This window comes from Bos mutus, chromosome 3 (assembly GCF_027580195.1).
Source record: "Bos mutus isolate GX-2022 chromosome 3, NWIPB_WYAK_1.1, whole genome shotgun sequence".
NCBI classification, from domain to species: domain Eukaryota; kingdom Metazoa; phylum Chordata; class Mammalia; order Artiodactyla; family Bovidae; genus Bos; species Bos mutus.
This window is the reverse complement of record NC_091619.1, coordinates 26,128,823-26,143,452: the sequence shown is the minus strand read 5'-3', so window position 1 is coordinate 26,143,452 and position 14,630 is coordinate 26,128,823. Positions and strand designations below refer to the sequence as shown.

General features: G+C 47.1%; 1 protein-coding gene across 3 annotated transcripts in view; it reads left to right on the top strand.

Annotated features, from left to right (window-relative positions):
- Window positions 1-14,630, top strand: part of VANGL1 (VANGL planar cell polarity protein 1) — a 59,756-nt gene that overhangs the window by 13,054 nt on the left and 32,072 nt on the right. For all 3 annotated transcript variants that reach the window (XM_070367441.1, XM_070367439.1, XM_070367440.1), the window contains 2 exons: window positions 6,242-6,374; window positions 11,029-11,636. In XM_070367441.1, coding sequence (XP_070223542.1) covers window positions 6,242-6,374; window positions 11,029-11,636 — 741 coding nt within the window. The remainder of the gene's footprint in view (window positions 1-6,241; window positions 6,375-11,028; window positions 11,637-14,630) is intronic.

Here is a 14,630-nt window from a genome sequence, read left to right as displayed (position 1 = left end):
AAAATTTAATCACCAATTTCAATCAGTGGGTAAACATATCAGATTCGTTCTAAAATACCAGAAACAGCTGTTTAAAAATATCCAATCTCTGAACTTAACCGGGAAAAGCAGTTCCCCTGTCAGTGCGCCAAGCTTCCCCGTCCTCCAGTGTGAGGAGCGGAGTGGGAATCGGGGGTTCTCTGGGTGCTTGGAGATGGGTAAAGCAGGGATGTCTTGCAGGGTTCCGAGGAGAAGCCGTCTCTGGCCTCCTTCATCTGCACTCATGTCCCCTCCCAACACTCATTGCTCTGTGTTCCCTCACCCCTTGGGGCCCCCAGAAATTGATACTGTAGTGCTCTTGTGGTAACTTTAAGAGACTATAACTTTCCATGAAAACAGCACGCAGAACTCTGAGTACCTTCTTGGACCCCTGCAGAAAGCGCTAGGCGAATGATAATACAAGCTGAGACCTTTAATACTTTAATCAGGGATGTTGCTGAATGCCTACTCAGGAGGGCTCTGGGTGAGAGATGACCACTGGAGATATATAGATGCGCTCCCTGGTGTCTTTAGAAAAACAGCAGCTGCTGAGATGACTCCCATGACAGGGCATAGTGACTGTAGGGTGGAGGTTGTAATCCGTAGATAGGTGTCAGGGGTCCTTTGTCTGGGTGTAAATGGTATTGAACAGTCATAGTAGCCCTCCAAAGGCGTGCCCTGGACCCAGCAGAGGGTAGTGTGTCAGTGGGAGTATCCCTGTGAAGGCTGCCTTGCTCAGCGATTTGAATGGCAGAGTAGGAAAGGGAGGGACTGTGCTCTCTGGGAATCTCCGTAGAAGTCTCAGAGAGGAATAATGAAGGGCAGCGAACTTGATATGCTTGATGACACTGAGATCATCTGTGGAGTACTGGCAGAGTTCCAAGCAGATGACAGATGACTTTTTCCAACAAAGAAGCTAGTGGTCTGGTTTTTTGATACCTGCCTTCTCCAGAGGGTATCCAGTTAACCTGCTGGGAAGATGACGCAGGCTCCAGCCAACCTCACCTAACCCTCAGGTTTAGAGCACCAGTTCCTTGAGCTCAGTGCAGCAGCTTCCAGTGCTGTTCACGACCACTCTGAGAGTGCCTGTTAAGATCCTGGGTCATGGTCGCCCATCCTCACAGCAGCCCTTAAACAGTGGGAGGGGGACCCCGTTCAACAGGTGATAACACTGAGATGCAGAGAGAGAGCATTATTTGCCTGAAGTTATGAGGTTGGTTGGGACTCTCAGGTTTCAGGCCCCATTTCTTGCTCCTTTGCAAGCCATGCTTTTCTCCCTGGGCCGTGCACAGTGGGGAGCAGCAGGAATAACTGGTAGGGAAAAAAGGCCTGGAGGGTCAGCCCTGGGCCTGATGTGTAAAATGCATTGTCCAAAAGAGGCTGCCAGAGCATAGGGGGAGTGGTCCTTTTGTTCCGAGGCCGCTTCAGAGTCAGTCTGTGCCGTGCCCAGCCCTCCCACCCGAGAGGAAGCAGACAGCCAGGCCCTGCAGTCGGTGGAGAGAAAGGACAGGTAGTGGGTGGTGGTAGAGAAGGAAAGGGAGGAGTAACCGGTGCGGCCGGCTTTCCCCCAAATAGAAATAGACAAACACCAGAAATAGAGCCAAATCATCTTCCCAGGAAATGCCGATCGTAAGTGGGAATGGTCTGGGGCTCAGTGGGGATTCTGACTGGAGTGAGAGAGACTTTACAGCACCCTCCCAGAGCTCAGCTCTAGGATCGCCTAAACACATGTGCACACGCACACACCTGCAGGTACAGACAGATGCCCGGCCTCCAACGTGTTATTGCTTGCCCCCAAACCTGACTTATCTTTACTCAGTACAGGCAGATGCTCCATGGAGACAGGCTCAGAGATAAAGATACAAGGATTCCTGTGGCTGACACACGTGCCCAGCAAAGGTGTGTAGATGATCAAGACAATTCAGGTGGAGCTGGAAAGACACCCGGTGCTCTTGTGTTTGAAAGACCCTTTCAGTGGTTTGGTAGCCTACCCCTTGTCTCCTGTTTCTTTTAGACATGGTGAACTGATGGTCTTCACCACTGTGTGGAGGGGGGGCTCTCCCATAGGTACTTGGCACGTCCTTGACATCACAGCAGTTAACACTCTGGGGATGAACGTTTGGGTACCAGTGCAGTGAGGCAGCCATACTGGGCTCATAGCTCTGCATTCTGGAAAGTGCTGTATGGCAGCATTTTTGCTGGACTTCTCTACGTAGTCCAGGCTCAGGCACCTTCCCAGAGCAGTCATTCAGGACCAGTGATTTTTACAAAAGCTGTGCAACAGGTCTTGCTCCCTCAACAAGGACCAGCATGATGCGCAGCCCACGTTGAGTTGATAGGGTCAGCTTTCCATTGGCCCCTTACTTGACAGCATATGGAAAGCTCTTGGCTCTGGACCCAGTGCAGAGTGTCCTGAGTCCCACTCCCAGCCTCATCCACTTAATGCTGTTTTATTGTAGAAGCCACACTGTACATTGTATAGCTAAGCATTGCACTCACACGGCTCCCATTATCAGGCCCTCGCCATATACAGGGCATTTCACAAACAGGGCGATTTCCAAGTTATCCCACCTACCTCCTCCCTGAGCAGCATTTGGGTGGGAGAACCTTGAGCAGTTTCTTGCATCCTAATCAGTTGGGGGTGCTGATGAAAAGGGCAGATTCCTGTTGTCTCTCTGCTCCAGACTATTTCTCTGGGGGTGGGGCCAGCGAATCTGTACTTAATCTGCACCTCAGGTGGCTTGTCTGTACATTCAAATCTTGAAAAGCGCTGGTTTAGGGTTTCGGTCTCGGAGGATGAGAAACCTTCTGGGGTTATCAGGTAATAGTTGCTATCTGGTTTAGCTCTGCTGTTGCCAGGGGAATTGTAGAGATTGCTTCTCCTTTGGGAACTGTTGGGCCCTTTAAAAACCAGACTAGGCCCACTGGGGTCAGGTCGAGGGATGGCTGGCCCCCAGGAGGCTGTTTCCAACCCTGAGTGGTTCCCTGCCTGCTTCTGGCCCTAGTAGTGTTCAGGCTGCAGGAATTGGCACACAGTGAAAGAATTTTGATTGCCGGTGGAATTTGTGCTGTCACAGGATTTGACCTGTGGGCCCAGTGAATAGATCGATGGGTCATGGGAGCACGTGACTTGGCAAATGGCAGGACAGTGATAGATGTGAGAGCAGTTGGGGAAAGTGGGGACAGAGGGAGGAGAGGAGGTGCCTCGGTCTGGCCTGGCTGAGGTGGGGCCCTGGGGAGCAGTGATTCCAGACTTAGTCTAAACAGCTCATTCTAAGACTGACCAGACACATGGGAAATCGCTCCCAAATCGCTTATTGTTTCTCACTGTGAGTCCTTTTGAAGTGGTTGTCTTTGGCAGGCCAGAGTGTTGGGCACACTGCTTTGTGTTCTCCAAGGTCAGGGTCCAGTCATGACTTCTAGAAGTAGCTTCAAAGGCAGATTCCGCAGTTCTGGTAGTTCAAGTTCAGGGTGTGAGAATGAGCATTAGGAATACTTAGGCTACAAAATCTTCCATTTGCTCTTCAAATGGTGCAGCATAGTGGGTCTGAATCAAGAGAGTGGGTCCACACCCTACTCTGCCCCTTATTCTAACTCTGGGGAGTCACTCAACCTCCATAAGCCTCAGTTTCCTCATATATAAGATGGGAACAATAATACCACATAGAGTTATTATTGGGATTGAACAAGTTTCATATAATAAAGCACTTGGTAAGGTACTCTTTGGGGTCTCTGGGTGGCGCAGTGGTAAAGAATCCACCTGCCATTGCAGGAGACGCAGGAGACATGGGTCGATCCCTGGGTCGGGAAGATCCCCTGGAATAGGAAATGGCAACCCACTCCAGTATTCTTGCCTGGAGAATTCCATGGACAGAAGAGCCTGGTGGGTTACAGTCCATAGGGCCATAAGAGTTTGACATGACTGAGAAAGTGCTCTGCGCATTGGGGTGGGGAGCAGAGTGATTATCAGTGAGACACATCTCTGGATAAACAAACAAAATCTCTTAGCCATTTCCCTAGTTGCCCAGTTAAAATAAAACATCAGTGTTGATGAGAACACATCTCTTTCTGGACTCTTATTTAGCAGTAGATTGTAATGATAGATTTGGAGAAGGAAATGGCAACCCACTCCAGTGTTCTTGCCTGGAGAATCCCAGGGACGGGGGAGCCTGGTGGACTGCTGTCTATGGGGTCGCACAGAGTCGGACACGACTGAAGCGACTTAGCAGCAGCAGCAGCAGTGATGATAGATTATGCCTTAGGGATTAGAGATGCTGTCACTGAAAGCGTCTCTGGGACGGCTGGAGCCTCCCTCCCCTTCCAAGGAATTAACCAGGGCTTATCCCAGGGAGGTATGGATAAGGCAGAAGTCTGACCACAGGAAGTCTGCATGTGATTCTGTTAGCTAAGTAGGTTAATAGGAGAAAGACTGTGCAAGGTAAGAGGGGTTGATTGTATGTTAAAAGCTTCTTTTTCATCTTTCTCCAAGGAATGCATATTCTGCTTCACCAAATCAAGTCACCATTCTTTGCCAAGTGCTGATGGTAACAGCAATAATTATAGCTTTTGTTAATATTATTGCTACTATGTATTATTTCACATCCCAGTATCTATGTGGTGTGATTATTATCCCCATTTCATAGATGGTAAAACTGAGGTTTTCAGAGGTTTGTTGATTAAAACACACAGCATGGGGGCTATGAGTTCACTTTTATTTGGGGCTTCCTGAGAACTAACGCACAGAAGACAGCATCTCAGACAGCTCTGAGGAACTGCTCCGAAGAGGTGGTGGGGGCTGGGGGGTGAGCATGTATATGACTTGACGAAGGGGGTCCATGCAATTAAGCCCACATCTTGGTAGAAGGTTGCTGCTGGTCACGAGGAGCAAATGATCTCTTAATGATTTTAGTGCTTTTCTAAGTATGAAAAGATGTGAGAAATTGGGTTCATAAAACTTTCTCCTGAAAATATCTTGTCTGAAGTCCTGTTCTGCCAGTTTTCCCAGAGGATAGATGGTCTCATTCCTACTTTCTGCCCTGAACTCCCTTCAAGGTCTTCAAGGTCACCGACTGCCGGGGCTCGTGACTTTACGCTTTGAGCCACTCGTGAGACACTGTCCTTCGTTGGCAGGTTGAACTTGTGCAAGCTCGCGCATCACGTAGGACAGAACCAAAATCTGACTGTGCGTCTCTGCAGTGTGTGTGCGATACTCCTGTTCTCCCCGGAAACCTTGGGGAGGACGACACCCGGGTAAAGAACGGGGGACTGACGTCAGGGTGACCCGTAGGACAGAAGTCGAGGGAGCTTGTTCTTGGTCACTGAGGGGCTCCTTTGGTGGGGTTCCTGGGTGGACCATTCACAGTTGGGCTTGGGGGTACCAGTCTTCATCGATGGTTAGTGCCCAGGTCATGACTTGCACAGTGGTTAATTCCTTTCGTAATTTCAGCATTGACCCACAGCAGAGTGCTTTCCTAGTCACCCTAGAAGACCACGCAGGAAGTTCATCTGGGGTAAAATGATGCAGCAGCCTGCTTTCCTTAGAGAAAAGGTGCATGCACACACACACACACACACACACACACACACACACACACACGCTCATGTGTGTACCTCTTGGTGTCATTTGTCCCGGCTTTTGTCTGTTTCTGTAGGTGCCTTGAGTCCATCTAGAACCTATGAGAATGACTTTTAGTTTTGAATTTGTAGGAAAGAGAAATAAGTGATTCTCTTGGTTTAGAATCTCCTTTCTTCTCTTGTCCAAAGGTGTAGGGTTGACAGTGTGTCCCAGATTTTTTTGGGCAGACCGAAGCTTAGGTATTTTGCTGTGTTGTCCCAATAAAATAATGTCCTAGAAAATAAGTTTAGGCAAATTATAATCAAATCAAATCAGTAATCTTACCGTGAAATGTGCCTTATCTACAGAAATTCTAAAATTCACAATATTAGACTTTGAAAAAATATGACCACTGTTGAGAGAGAAGGAGTGACAGTCTTTGTTTTGGGTCTTAGAGTGCCAGAAAGAAAATAGTTAAGTAGGGAATAAAGATCAACTTATTCCTCACAGTGGGGGTGGCAGTGGGTGGGGATTGGCACAGTATGTGTGTGTGTGTGTGTGTATCTGCAGAATTTTCGTAAATTCAAGATGAAATTCATAACATGTTTTGATGAGGGTTAATTAATGTGATATAAATGTGCTAGTTGATTATCTTTCGTGTTTTTTCAGGGAAAGAAATAGAGAGAGGCACAAGTCACCCCGGAATAAAGATGGCAGAGGGTCAGAAAAATCTGTCACCATTCAAGCTCCCACTGGAGAGCCCCTGTTGGCAAATGATTCTGCTCGGACAGAGGAAGCTCAGGTAAGGATCAAAGGCAGTCTGTAAGTACACTGCCACTTGATCAGGCTTCTTTTCTGTAAATGTTTTCCTAAGTCTTGTTGCCACAGGTTCTCTTGGGTTTTTATCTTTATTTTTCTAGCATGTTAATTAGTTTATCTATGTCCCGTGGTTTCTTGTTGGTCTAAGAACAGCCTGTCCTGCTATTGGCCAGCTTGAGGATTATTCTGAAGTGTGATTGGTTGGCTTGCTTGGAATGGTGTTGAAAAGAAGCCAGCAAGGGCCGATGACAGGACGGAGATGGCAAAGTTGCAGGCTGTGGGCTCTGGAGACTCATTGCAAAGCAGAACAGTATAGAAGAGAAGGAAGCTCGCTCTCCAGAGCCCCTAAGTCATGTTGGGAAGAGGAGCAGAGAAGTTAGGACAGCCCAGATGGAGCCTCACCAACCCAGAGGCCACACACTTAGATGCCTGTTAGGGAAATAGAAGTGAGTGAAATAGGCCCTGGGTTACACAGAAGAGCAAGAATATATCAGGCTAGCTTGGGGATAAATAGCAATCTGTGTGGTACATCAGCGTCAGGGCTGTAGCATGGAGTGATGGAGTCTGGCACCTGGAGAATGTTTCTTCTGTCAAAGGAGTGGCAGCTTCTCAGCTGTGAATGCTTATTACTGTGCAAGAATGCAGGAATTCAGTGTTCCCGGGTCTTGCAATATTTAAGAAAAGCTGGAAATTAGGATTTAATGTGAAATCACCTAATTTTTAAGATTTTTTTTTCTGATGTGGACTATTTTTAAAGTTTTTTTTATTGAATTTGTCTTGATGCTGTTTCTGTTTTATGTTTTGGTTTTTCGGCTGCAAGGCATATGGGATCCTAGCTACCAAAACAGGGGTCAAAGCTGTACCTCTTGTGTTAGAAGGCGAGGTCTTACCTACTGGACTGCCAGGGAAGTCCCCAAATCACCCACTTTTAAAGTATTGTCTATTTATTAATTTTTAAAAAGAAAACATTGTGTTCTTCTCTCTGGGTTCCAACTGTCTCACAGTCCTGCTGCTGCTGCTGCTGCTAAGTCGCTTCAGTCGTGTCCGACTCTGTGTGACCCCAGAGACGGCAGCCCACCAGGCTCCCCCGTCCCTGGGATTCTCCAGGCAAGAATGCTGGAGTGGGTTGCCATTTCTTTCTCCAATGCATGAAAGTGAAAAGTCAAAGTGAAGTCGCTCAGTCGTGTCTGACTCTTAGCGACCCCATGGACTATAGCCTACCAGGCTCCTCTGTCCATGGGATTTTCCAGCCAAGAGTACTGGAGTGGGTTGCCATTGCCTTCTCCGGTCTCACAGTCCAGTTGATTTAAATAAACATCTGAGTTATACTCAGAAACATGTTTGCATACTCTCCTGAAGTATATGCATGACCAGCTTTGGCCCCAAGTAAACGAATGGGTGCCTGCACAGCAAGATACAGATAAGCATATATCTGTACGTTCTTACAAGTACAGACAGATATGCATTGGTAAGCAGATATATGGACTGAAATTGGAATTCTTCAGAGCACACGAGATGCTGTTAGAAGCCAAAGCTGCAGTTGTGGTTGAATGTGACGTTTGTTCAGTGATAAGTAAATGACTTTAGTCCTGACTGTTGCACTTCCTGCCTTGGCTCTGGGACAGTCATAGGGATGGAGAGCCAGAGGGCCAGAGGAATGGTTGAATGGATTAGGCTAGTCTTAAGATTGGACCACCCTTAAGTGCTACAGGGGTCAGTTTCTTCTTGGATGAATTCACGGGTGCTGGTGGTCTACTGTGAAGGCAGTTCATTTGTCATGTCTACATCTTGTAGCTGACTCTAAAGTTACATTCAGGGAAAAGCACTGAAGTGGACATTTGGAGGCTGTACTTCTCAGCACCTATGTGACTTTGGGCATGTCCAACCGTTCTGGGCCTCATTTTCTTCACTGAAAATCTAGGGGATTGAGTTAGAGGGTCTGAGATCCTTTCTATTCTGAGAACCTCAAGCTTGGGAAGACCTTGGACATCTTCATTTTGGGGCACAAGTGTGCACACATTATTAAAATGGACAGGGGATTTAGTTAGCAACTCTTCGGCAGGAAAAAGGATGAGTAACCAAATCAGCAATATCAGCCAAATAACCACAACACTAGTGATAATTATTTCATTACTCATCATCAACTGAATATTAGGCCCAGTGCAAAACATGGGATCCAATGTTTGCTGTCACTAAGAGTGTAACAAAATAACGTATTGTACTAAACTGTTGGCTTCCCAGGTGGCTCAGTGGTAAAGAACTCACCTGTAATGCAGGAGATGCAGGTTTGATCCCTGGGTCAGGAATATCCCCTGGAGAAGGAAATGGCAACCCACTCTAGTATTCTTGCTGGAAAATCCCATGGACAGAGGAGCCTGGTGGGCTACAGTCTATGGGGTCGCAACTAAACAACAACAGACTCACCTTAGGTTAAAGCAAGTTGTCCGTCTTTGAATGTGTAGCCATTTCTTCCCATGCTTGTGATTTTTTTCTTTTTACAGACTTGAAGTAAATTTACCCAGAGATATGAACAGATCTTAAGTGTATAATTCAAGAAGTTGTAACAGCTGAATAAGTCCATATAACCCGCACTGCTATTAAAATGTATATTTCTATCACTCTAGAAAGTTCTCTTATGTTTTCCCAGTCAATCCCTGCCCCCAGCCCCCTCTAAGGCAAGCCTTGCTTTCATTCAATCACTATAGATTAGTTTTGCCTGTTTTAGAATTTAATGTAATTGGAATCATATTTTTTTGTTTTGGACCTTTTTTCACTCAGCATCATAACTGTGAGATTTATCCATGTTTTGCTATATTTCAGCAAGAGTGTTCTAGTGTATGCATATACCACAATTTGTTATCCATTCTTCTTCCTATGGATACACATTTGAGTTGCATCATTTTGGGCTATTATGAAAATAAAACTATTAAGAACATTCTTGTGCAAACCTTTTTGTGGACATATGTTTTCATTTATTTGGGGTAAAAGCTTGGAAGTGGAATTACTGGGGCTATCCAGTTAAGTGTAAAGTCACGTTTGTATGAGACTACCAGACCAGTTTTCAAGAGTGATTGTACCATCTGTACTTCCACCAGCAATGAGAGAACAGTGGTTGCTTCTGGCTGTTATCTTAAATAACAACTTCTCTCTTAGTACATGATACTTGTAACTTTCTGAGGCAAAGAACTATCTGTTCATAGGTTCAGATCTTTATTGACACTGCTACTGCTTCTTTCTGCAGCCTATGCATCTCATGAATCATATTTATTTATTGTTGCTAGATTTGAGGTTATCATTTAGCTGTGAGATCTCTAGCTCGCCGATTCAGCTATTAACTTAGACTAGATTTTTTGAAATTGGAATCTTAGGCATTAATTTCACCCAGCTTACCACCATATCTGACTGTTTTTTCCAATTTAAATCACATACACAAATTTCTGAGGCAAACCCCTTTGGACCCAGTGTGGCTTTTCATTGTCTTCTTGCTCTGTTGTTGCTTTGGAATGGAGTCATCGTTGCCAGAGAAATAGCAAAACTGTTTAAAACCCTGACAACTGGATCATGTTAAGTGAGGAGACAATTGCTCCAAACAATCACAGACTCTAAAAAGCAAGCGAAAGCAAGATAGTAAAAGACACACATTCTAGTAATCTTGGTATTTTGTAAAGTTTATTTTTATTTATGTACTTATTTGGCTGCACTGGGTCTTAGTCGCAGCACACGGATCTTCCGTCTTTGCCGCGGCCGGCATGATCTTTAGTTGTGGCGTGTGGGATCTAGTTTCCTGACCAGGGATCGAACCTGGGCCTCCTGCATTGGGAGCGTAGAGTCTTAGCCACTGGACCACCAGGGAAGTCTCAGTCTCAGTATTTTTATACCTTTGATGCTCAATTTGTCACAGGAACTCATGTTTAAGAAGGAATTTTTGAGCTGTCTGGGCCATCGATACTAGAATCTGTTTTGCTTGTTCAATGAGAAATATCAGAGAGTGCTTGATACCTACTAAATGGGTCTTAAAGACATTATGGAGGTTTAAAAAAATGTGTGTACCAACTATAGGCGGGCTTTGATTGGTACATAACCATGTAAGTTGCCTCCTGTGCAAGATCTCCACTCCTCAGAACTCCTAGAGGGCACAGACTACTATTACTCCCCACTTCTGAGAGATAGACTTTGTAAGCCTTTATAGCCCAGTCGTGAATCAAGAAGGAAATGCAGAAGGTCTTCTCCTTGGGCTGTAGGTGAACTTGCACACAATTTTCTAACAGCAGATTGTCTATCACCGAGCCTCTCAGGAATTCCAACACAGTGGGTGATAGTCACTGTTGTAATAATAAATCACCCAACAAACAGGTTAAGTTATGTTTTTTTTCTGTTGGAAAAGGTAAATATATGGTATAGTTTGCAAAACTTCAAGAAAAATTGTCATAGTTAAAACATTCCTCTATTTAAAGAGTTAAGCCTTCATTTCCCGGAAAGCCTATGTGTGTATCAGCTTCATTTCCCAGGAAGCCCACACATGTGGATTGTGGTCGAAGAAGGTGGGCCCTCCTGTCCCCCATGCTTCTGTGGGCTTTGTGGCTTTAACCTGCAGTGTGCCATGTGGCTGTCGGTCCTCACTGTTCTCTCCCCATCAGGATGACAACTGGGGCGAGACCACCACAGCCATCACTGGCACCTCGGAGCACAGCATCTCACAGGAGGACATTGCCCGCATCAGCAAGGACATGGAGGACAGCGTGGGGCTGGACTGTAGGCGCTACCTGGGGCTCACCGTGGCTGCGGTGCTCGGACTCCTGGTCTTCCTCACCCCCATTGCCTTCATTCTGCTGCCCCCCATCTTGTGGCGGGACGAGCTGGAGCCTTGCGGCACCATCTGCGAGGGACTCTTCATCTCCGTGGCATTCAAGCTCCTCATTCTGCTCATCGGGACCTGGGCGCTGTTTTTCCGCAAGCAGAGAGCTGACATGCCGCGGATCTTCGTGTTCCGTGCCCTACTGTTGGTCCTCATCTTTCTCTTCGTGGTCTCCTATTGGCTTTTTTACGGGGTCCGCATTTTGGACTCGCGGGACCGAAATTACCAGGGCATCGTGCAATATGCCGTCTCTCTCGTGGACGCGCTCCTCTTCATCCACTACCTGGCCGTCGTCCTGCTAGAGCTCAGACAGCTGCAGCCCATGTTCACGCTGCAGGTGGTCCGCTCCACCGACGGCGAGTCCCGCTTCTACAGCTTGGGACACCTGAGGTGAGGGGGCTCTTCCTCCTTTCCGGGGGCGGAAAGGACCACTGCTGTTTTGCTAGAGGACAGTTAAGTCCACAGCAAGTGAGGGATGTTGCCAGGTGCCAAGAGCCAGACCAGGGTCTGACTCTCTTTTTTCAGGTTTTGGGAGGAGCTGTGTGTGTATATGTGTGTGTGGAGGGGGAAATTCACGTACATTGACTTTGCTGAATTCTGGATGGCATGTCACAGGGACTGGCTGTCTTCCAGGTTGGAGTTTTGTTGGGCCTGTTTCCAAAATTGTTCACAGCTCTTAAGAATGATGGAGAAAGGAAGCCTTAGTGATGGCTGCTGACCCTGCCCCCAAAATCAGCCTGTGAATGATGGAGTGATCAACAGTTTTGTTCATAATGGTACATATGGTTGACCGTGTTGTCCCAGTGGAATTATTAATCATTCCTTTCTCCCCCACTCTCAGAGGTTTTCTGATTTGGGCGATAAATTATATGGTCACCCTAGTGACCTTCCAGTAAAGAATCAGGTGTAGATTAGAGACTCTAAACTTGTAAGAGTTGAAAATGTATACATGAGAAAAAACTAGAAATACTTTAAGATGTCATATTTGAAATCTATACACAAAATCTAATTATTTTGTGATTAACAAAAAGAGTGATCATTATTTATTGTATTCAGTATTTTGTTCTGCTTTGTTTTTATTTACCTTGAGATAAGCACATCATATAGATTGTCTTCATAAAGCTCATCTGTATTTCAGATGAGGAAACAGGGCTTTAGGGGTTTTAAGTAATTAATACAAAAGAACATGGCTAGCTTTGTGCAGAATCTAGCAGACCCCATGAAGCCAGGCCTGAGTTAATGTCCTCATTGTAGCATTTCTCACTTTGTGTCACTGGCCTATTCTTCTGTTTTCTTCCACCAACTGTGGGCTCCAGAGGACAGGTGCTGCATTTTACTCCTCTTTGCATCCTCAGTGCCTGACCTAGAGCATGGCACACGGTTGGCACCCAGGTGGTTACAGGTGAGAGAACAATCTGAGATGTCTGACATTGTCTTCTCACGGGGCTCTCCTGCCTCCTCGGGCAATATATGTCAATGTGTGTATCTGCTTGGCATATGGTATGTGCTTTGTTGATGGTAGCTGTCATTGCTGTGATACTGCAGAGCAGCCAAGATGGCAAGGGCACCTTAGTGGGGATCAGAACAATGGGCTTTGTCATGTTTTTGGCTGGGGCTGGGGGAGGTGGCCTAACTCTGGTTTGGAGTCAGTTATACTGCCAAACCATCTCGGTATTGGCATGGGTCTGTCATTTCTGTGGCTCAGCTCATACCACCCGAGGACTGGGTGGTTTAGCAGTCGAGGACTGTGCCACCTTGACCAGTCCTTGAAGGGGATCAGTGTCTGATTCCCATGCTTGGTGCTGCAAAGCCAGGTGTATTGAGTCCTTTGTGGGTGCCCGTGGGGCTGAAGGCAAGTAAGTCACTGCTGCTTATTCATCTCAGACAGCTTTTTTCCCCAATATTTTACATTGGAGAACGACCAGCAGGCTTGTATTAAATGTCTGCTGTGTGCAGAGCTCCAGAGGCACAGGGTCGCTGCCTCCCAGCTTTGTCCCAAAACTCCTTGGAGACAGACCAGTGGACAGTTGCTGACACAGGCCTTGGAATGGGTGGGAACCCAAGAGGAGGAGGGCACTTCAGACAGTGACAGCAATAAAGCCCAACCCCACATCTGTCTCAGGAATGGACAGGTTTAGCCCGAATCAGGAGGGTGGAGAGAAATCCAGCTCTGGTTACAGAGAGAGAAGTGACATTTGGAACTCTGTCAATGTCAGTAGCTAGGACACTGGCCCATAGTGAGTCTGCCATGGTTTTGAGTTTTGGCTCAGCCCTAGCTGTGTGAATCCCACCTGCAGGGGTGGAAAAGGGAAGGGTGACTTCTCACTTTAAGTAGTCCATGCAGTGGGGCTGACTTCCTCCAGGGGCTTCCATGCTCCAACACTGCTTGCTCTGCATGCTGGGCCAGGGTGGGAGCGGGGAGGGGACACATAAAACAGCCCCAGGATGCGTGCCGTGGTATGTTCAGACAGTCGTGAGTGGTGCTGGTTCCTTACCACAGGATGCACTGGCCAGAGGTGACCTGCACCCAGGAGGCAGGCTGGGTGTTCTGTGTGGCCCAGGGCTTATCATAGACGCCTCAAAGTTGTCCTCACCATGACCAACAGCTGCCCCATCCATACTGGCTAACCTTGAAGCCTCTTTCCGCAGCTCCCCAGGAGACAGAAGGTGGCCTGGGCTGGCCCCGTATCTTCCTTCTGACTCCTCCTCCCGACCATAGGTTTTCCTCCTCTCCTGCTTTCATAAGGACCCCCTTGTCCCTTGTGTGGAGACCCTGGTTGTGGGGTGGAAAGATGGCCAGGGAAGGAGAGGCATCTTCACTCACAGAGCCCTCAGGTGGGCCTGGCTGCCCATGAGACAGTCAGGCTGTGAGACCTGGGACAGATTTGGCATCCATCTCTCCCTGCTGGCCTGAGGGCGCCTGTCACCTGCCGAGCCCTGGGCTAAATATGGTCTAAACCCAGCAGCGGCTGGAAGAGTCACTGGGCCAGAAATAGAACTTCTGAGCTCTTTTGTAAAGTGTAGAAAAAGACAGGAGGGAAAAGGGAATTGGCATAGACAAAGAGCAGGTCCTGGGGAGCAGAATAGCGGGTCGTCAAAATCAGGAATCAGGATGGTCCGCCCTCTGTTATGTAAGTTCCTCCCCCAGCAGCGACCTGTTGGGCTGAGGAGCAGAGTGATGGCAGGGTCTTTTGTTGCTTTGTTTTCAGGCAGTTTTATAGAGTCAGCTGAGGTATTTTTGAAAACAGAAGAATGCCTCATCTTTAGTGTCTTAAAGAAAATCCCTGTTTCCTTAGCTCTCATAAAAGTTACTTTTAGGAGCCTTGCTTGTTGGCTGGAATGGCTTTTGGGGGCTTATTTGAAAACTTTCAGAAACGGAAAAGG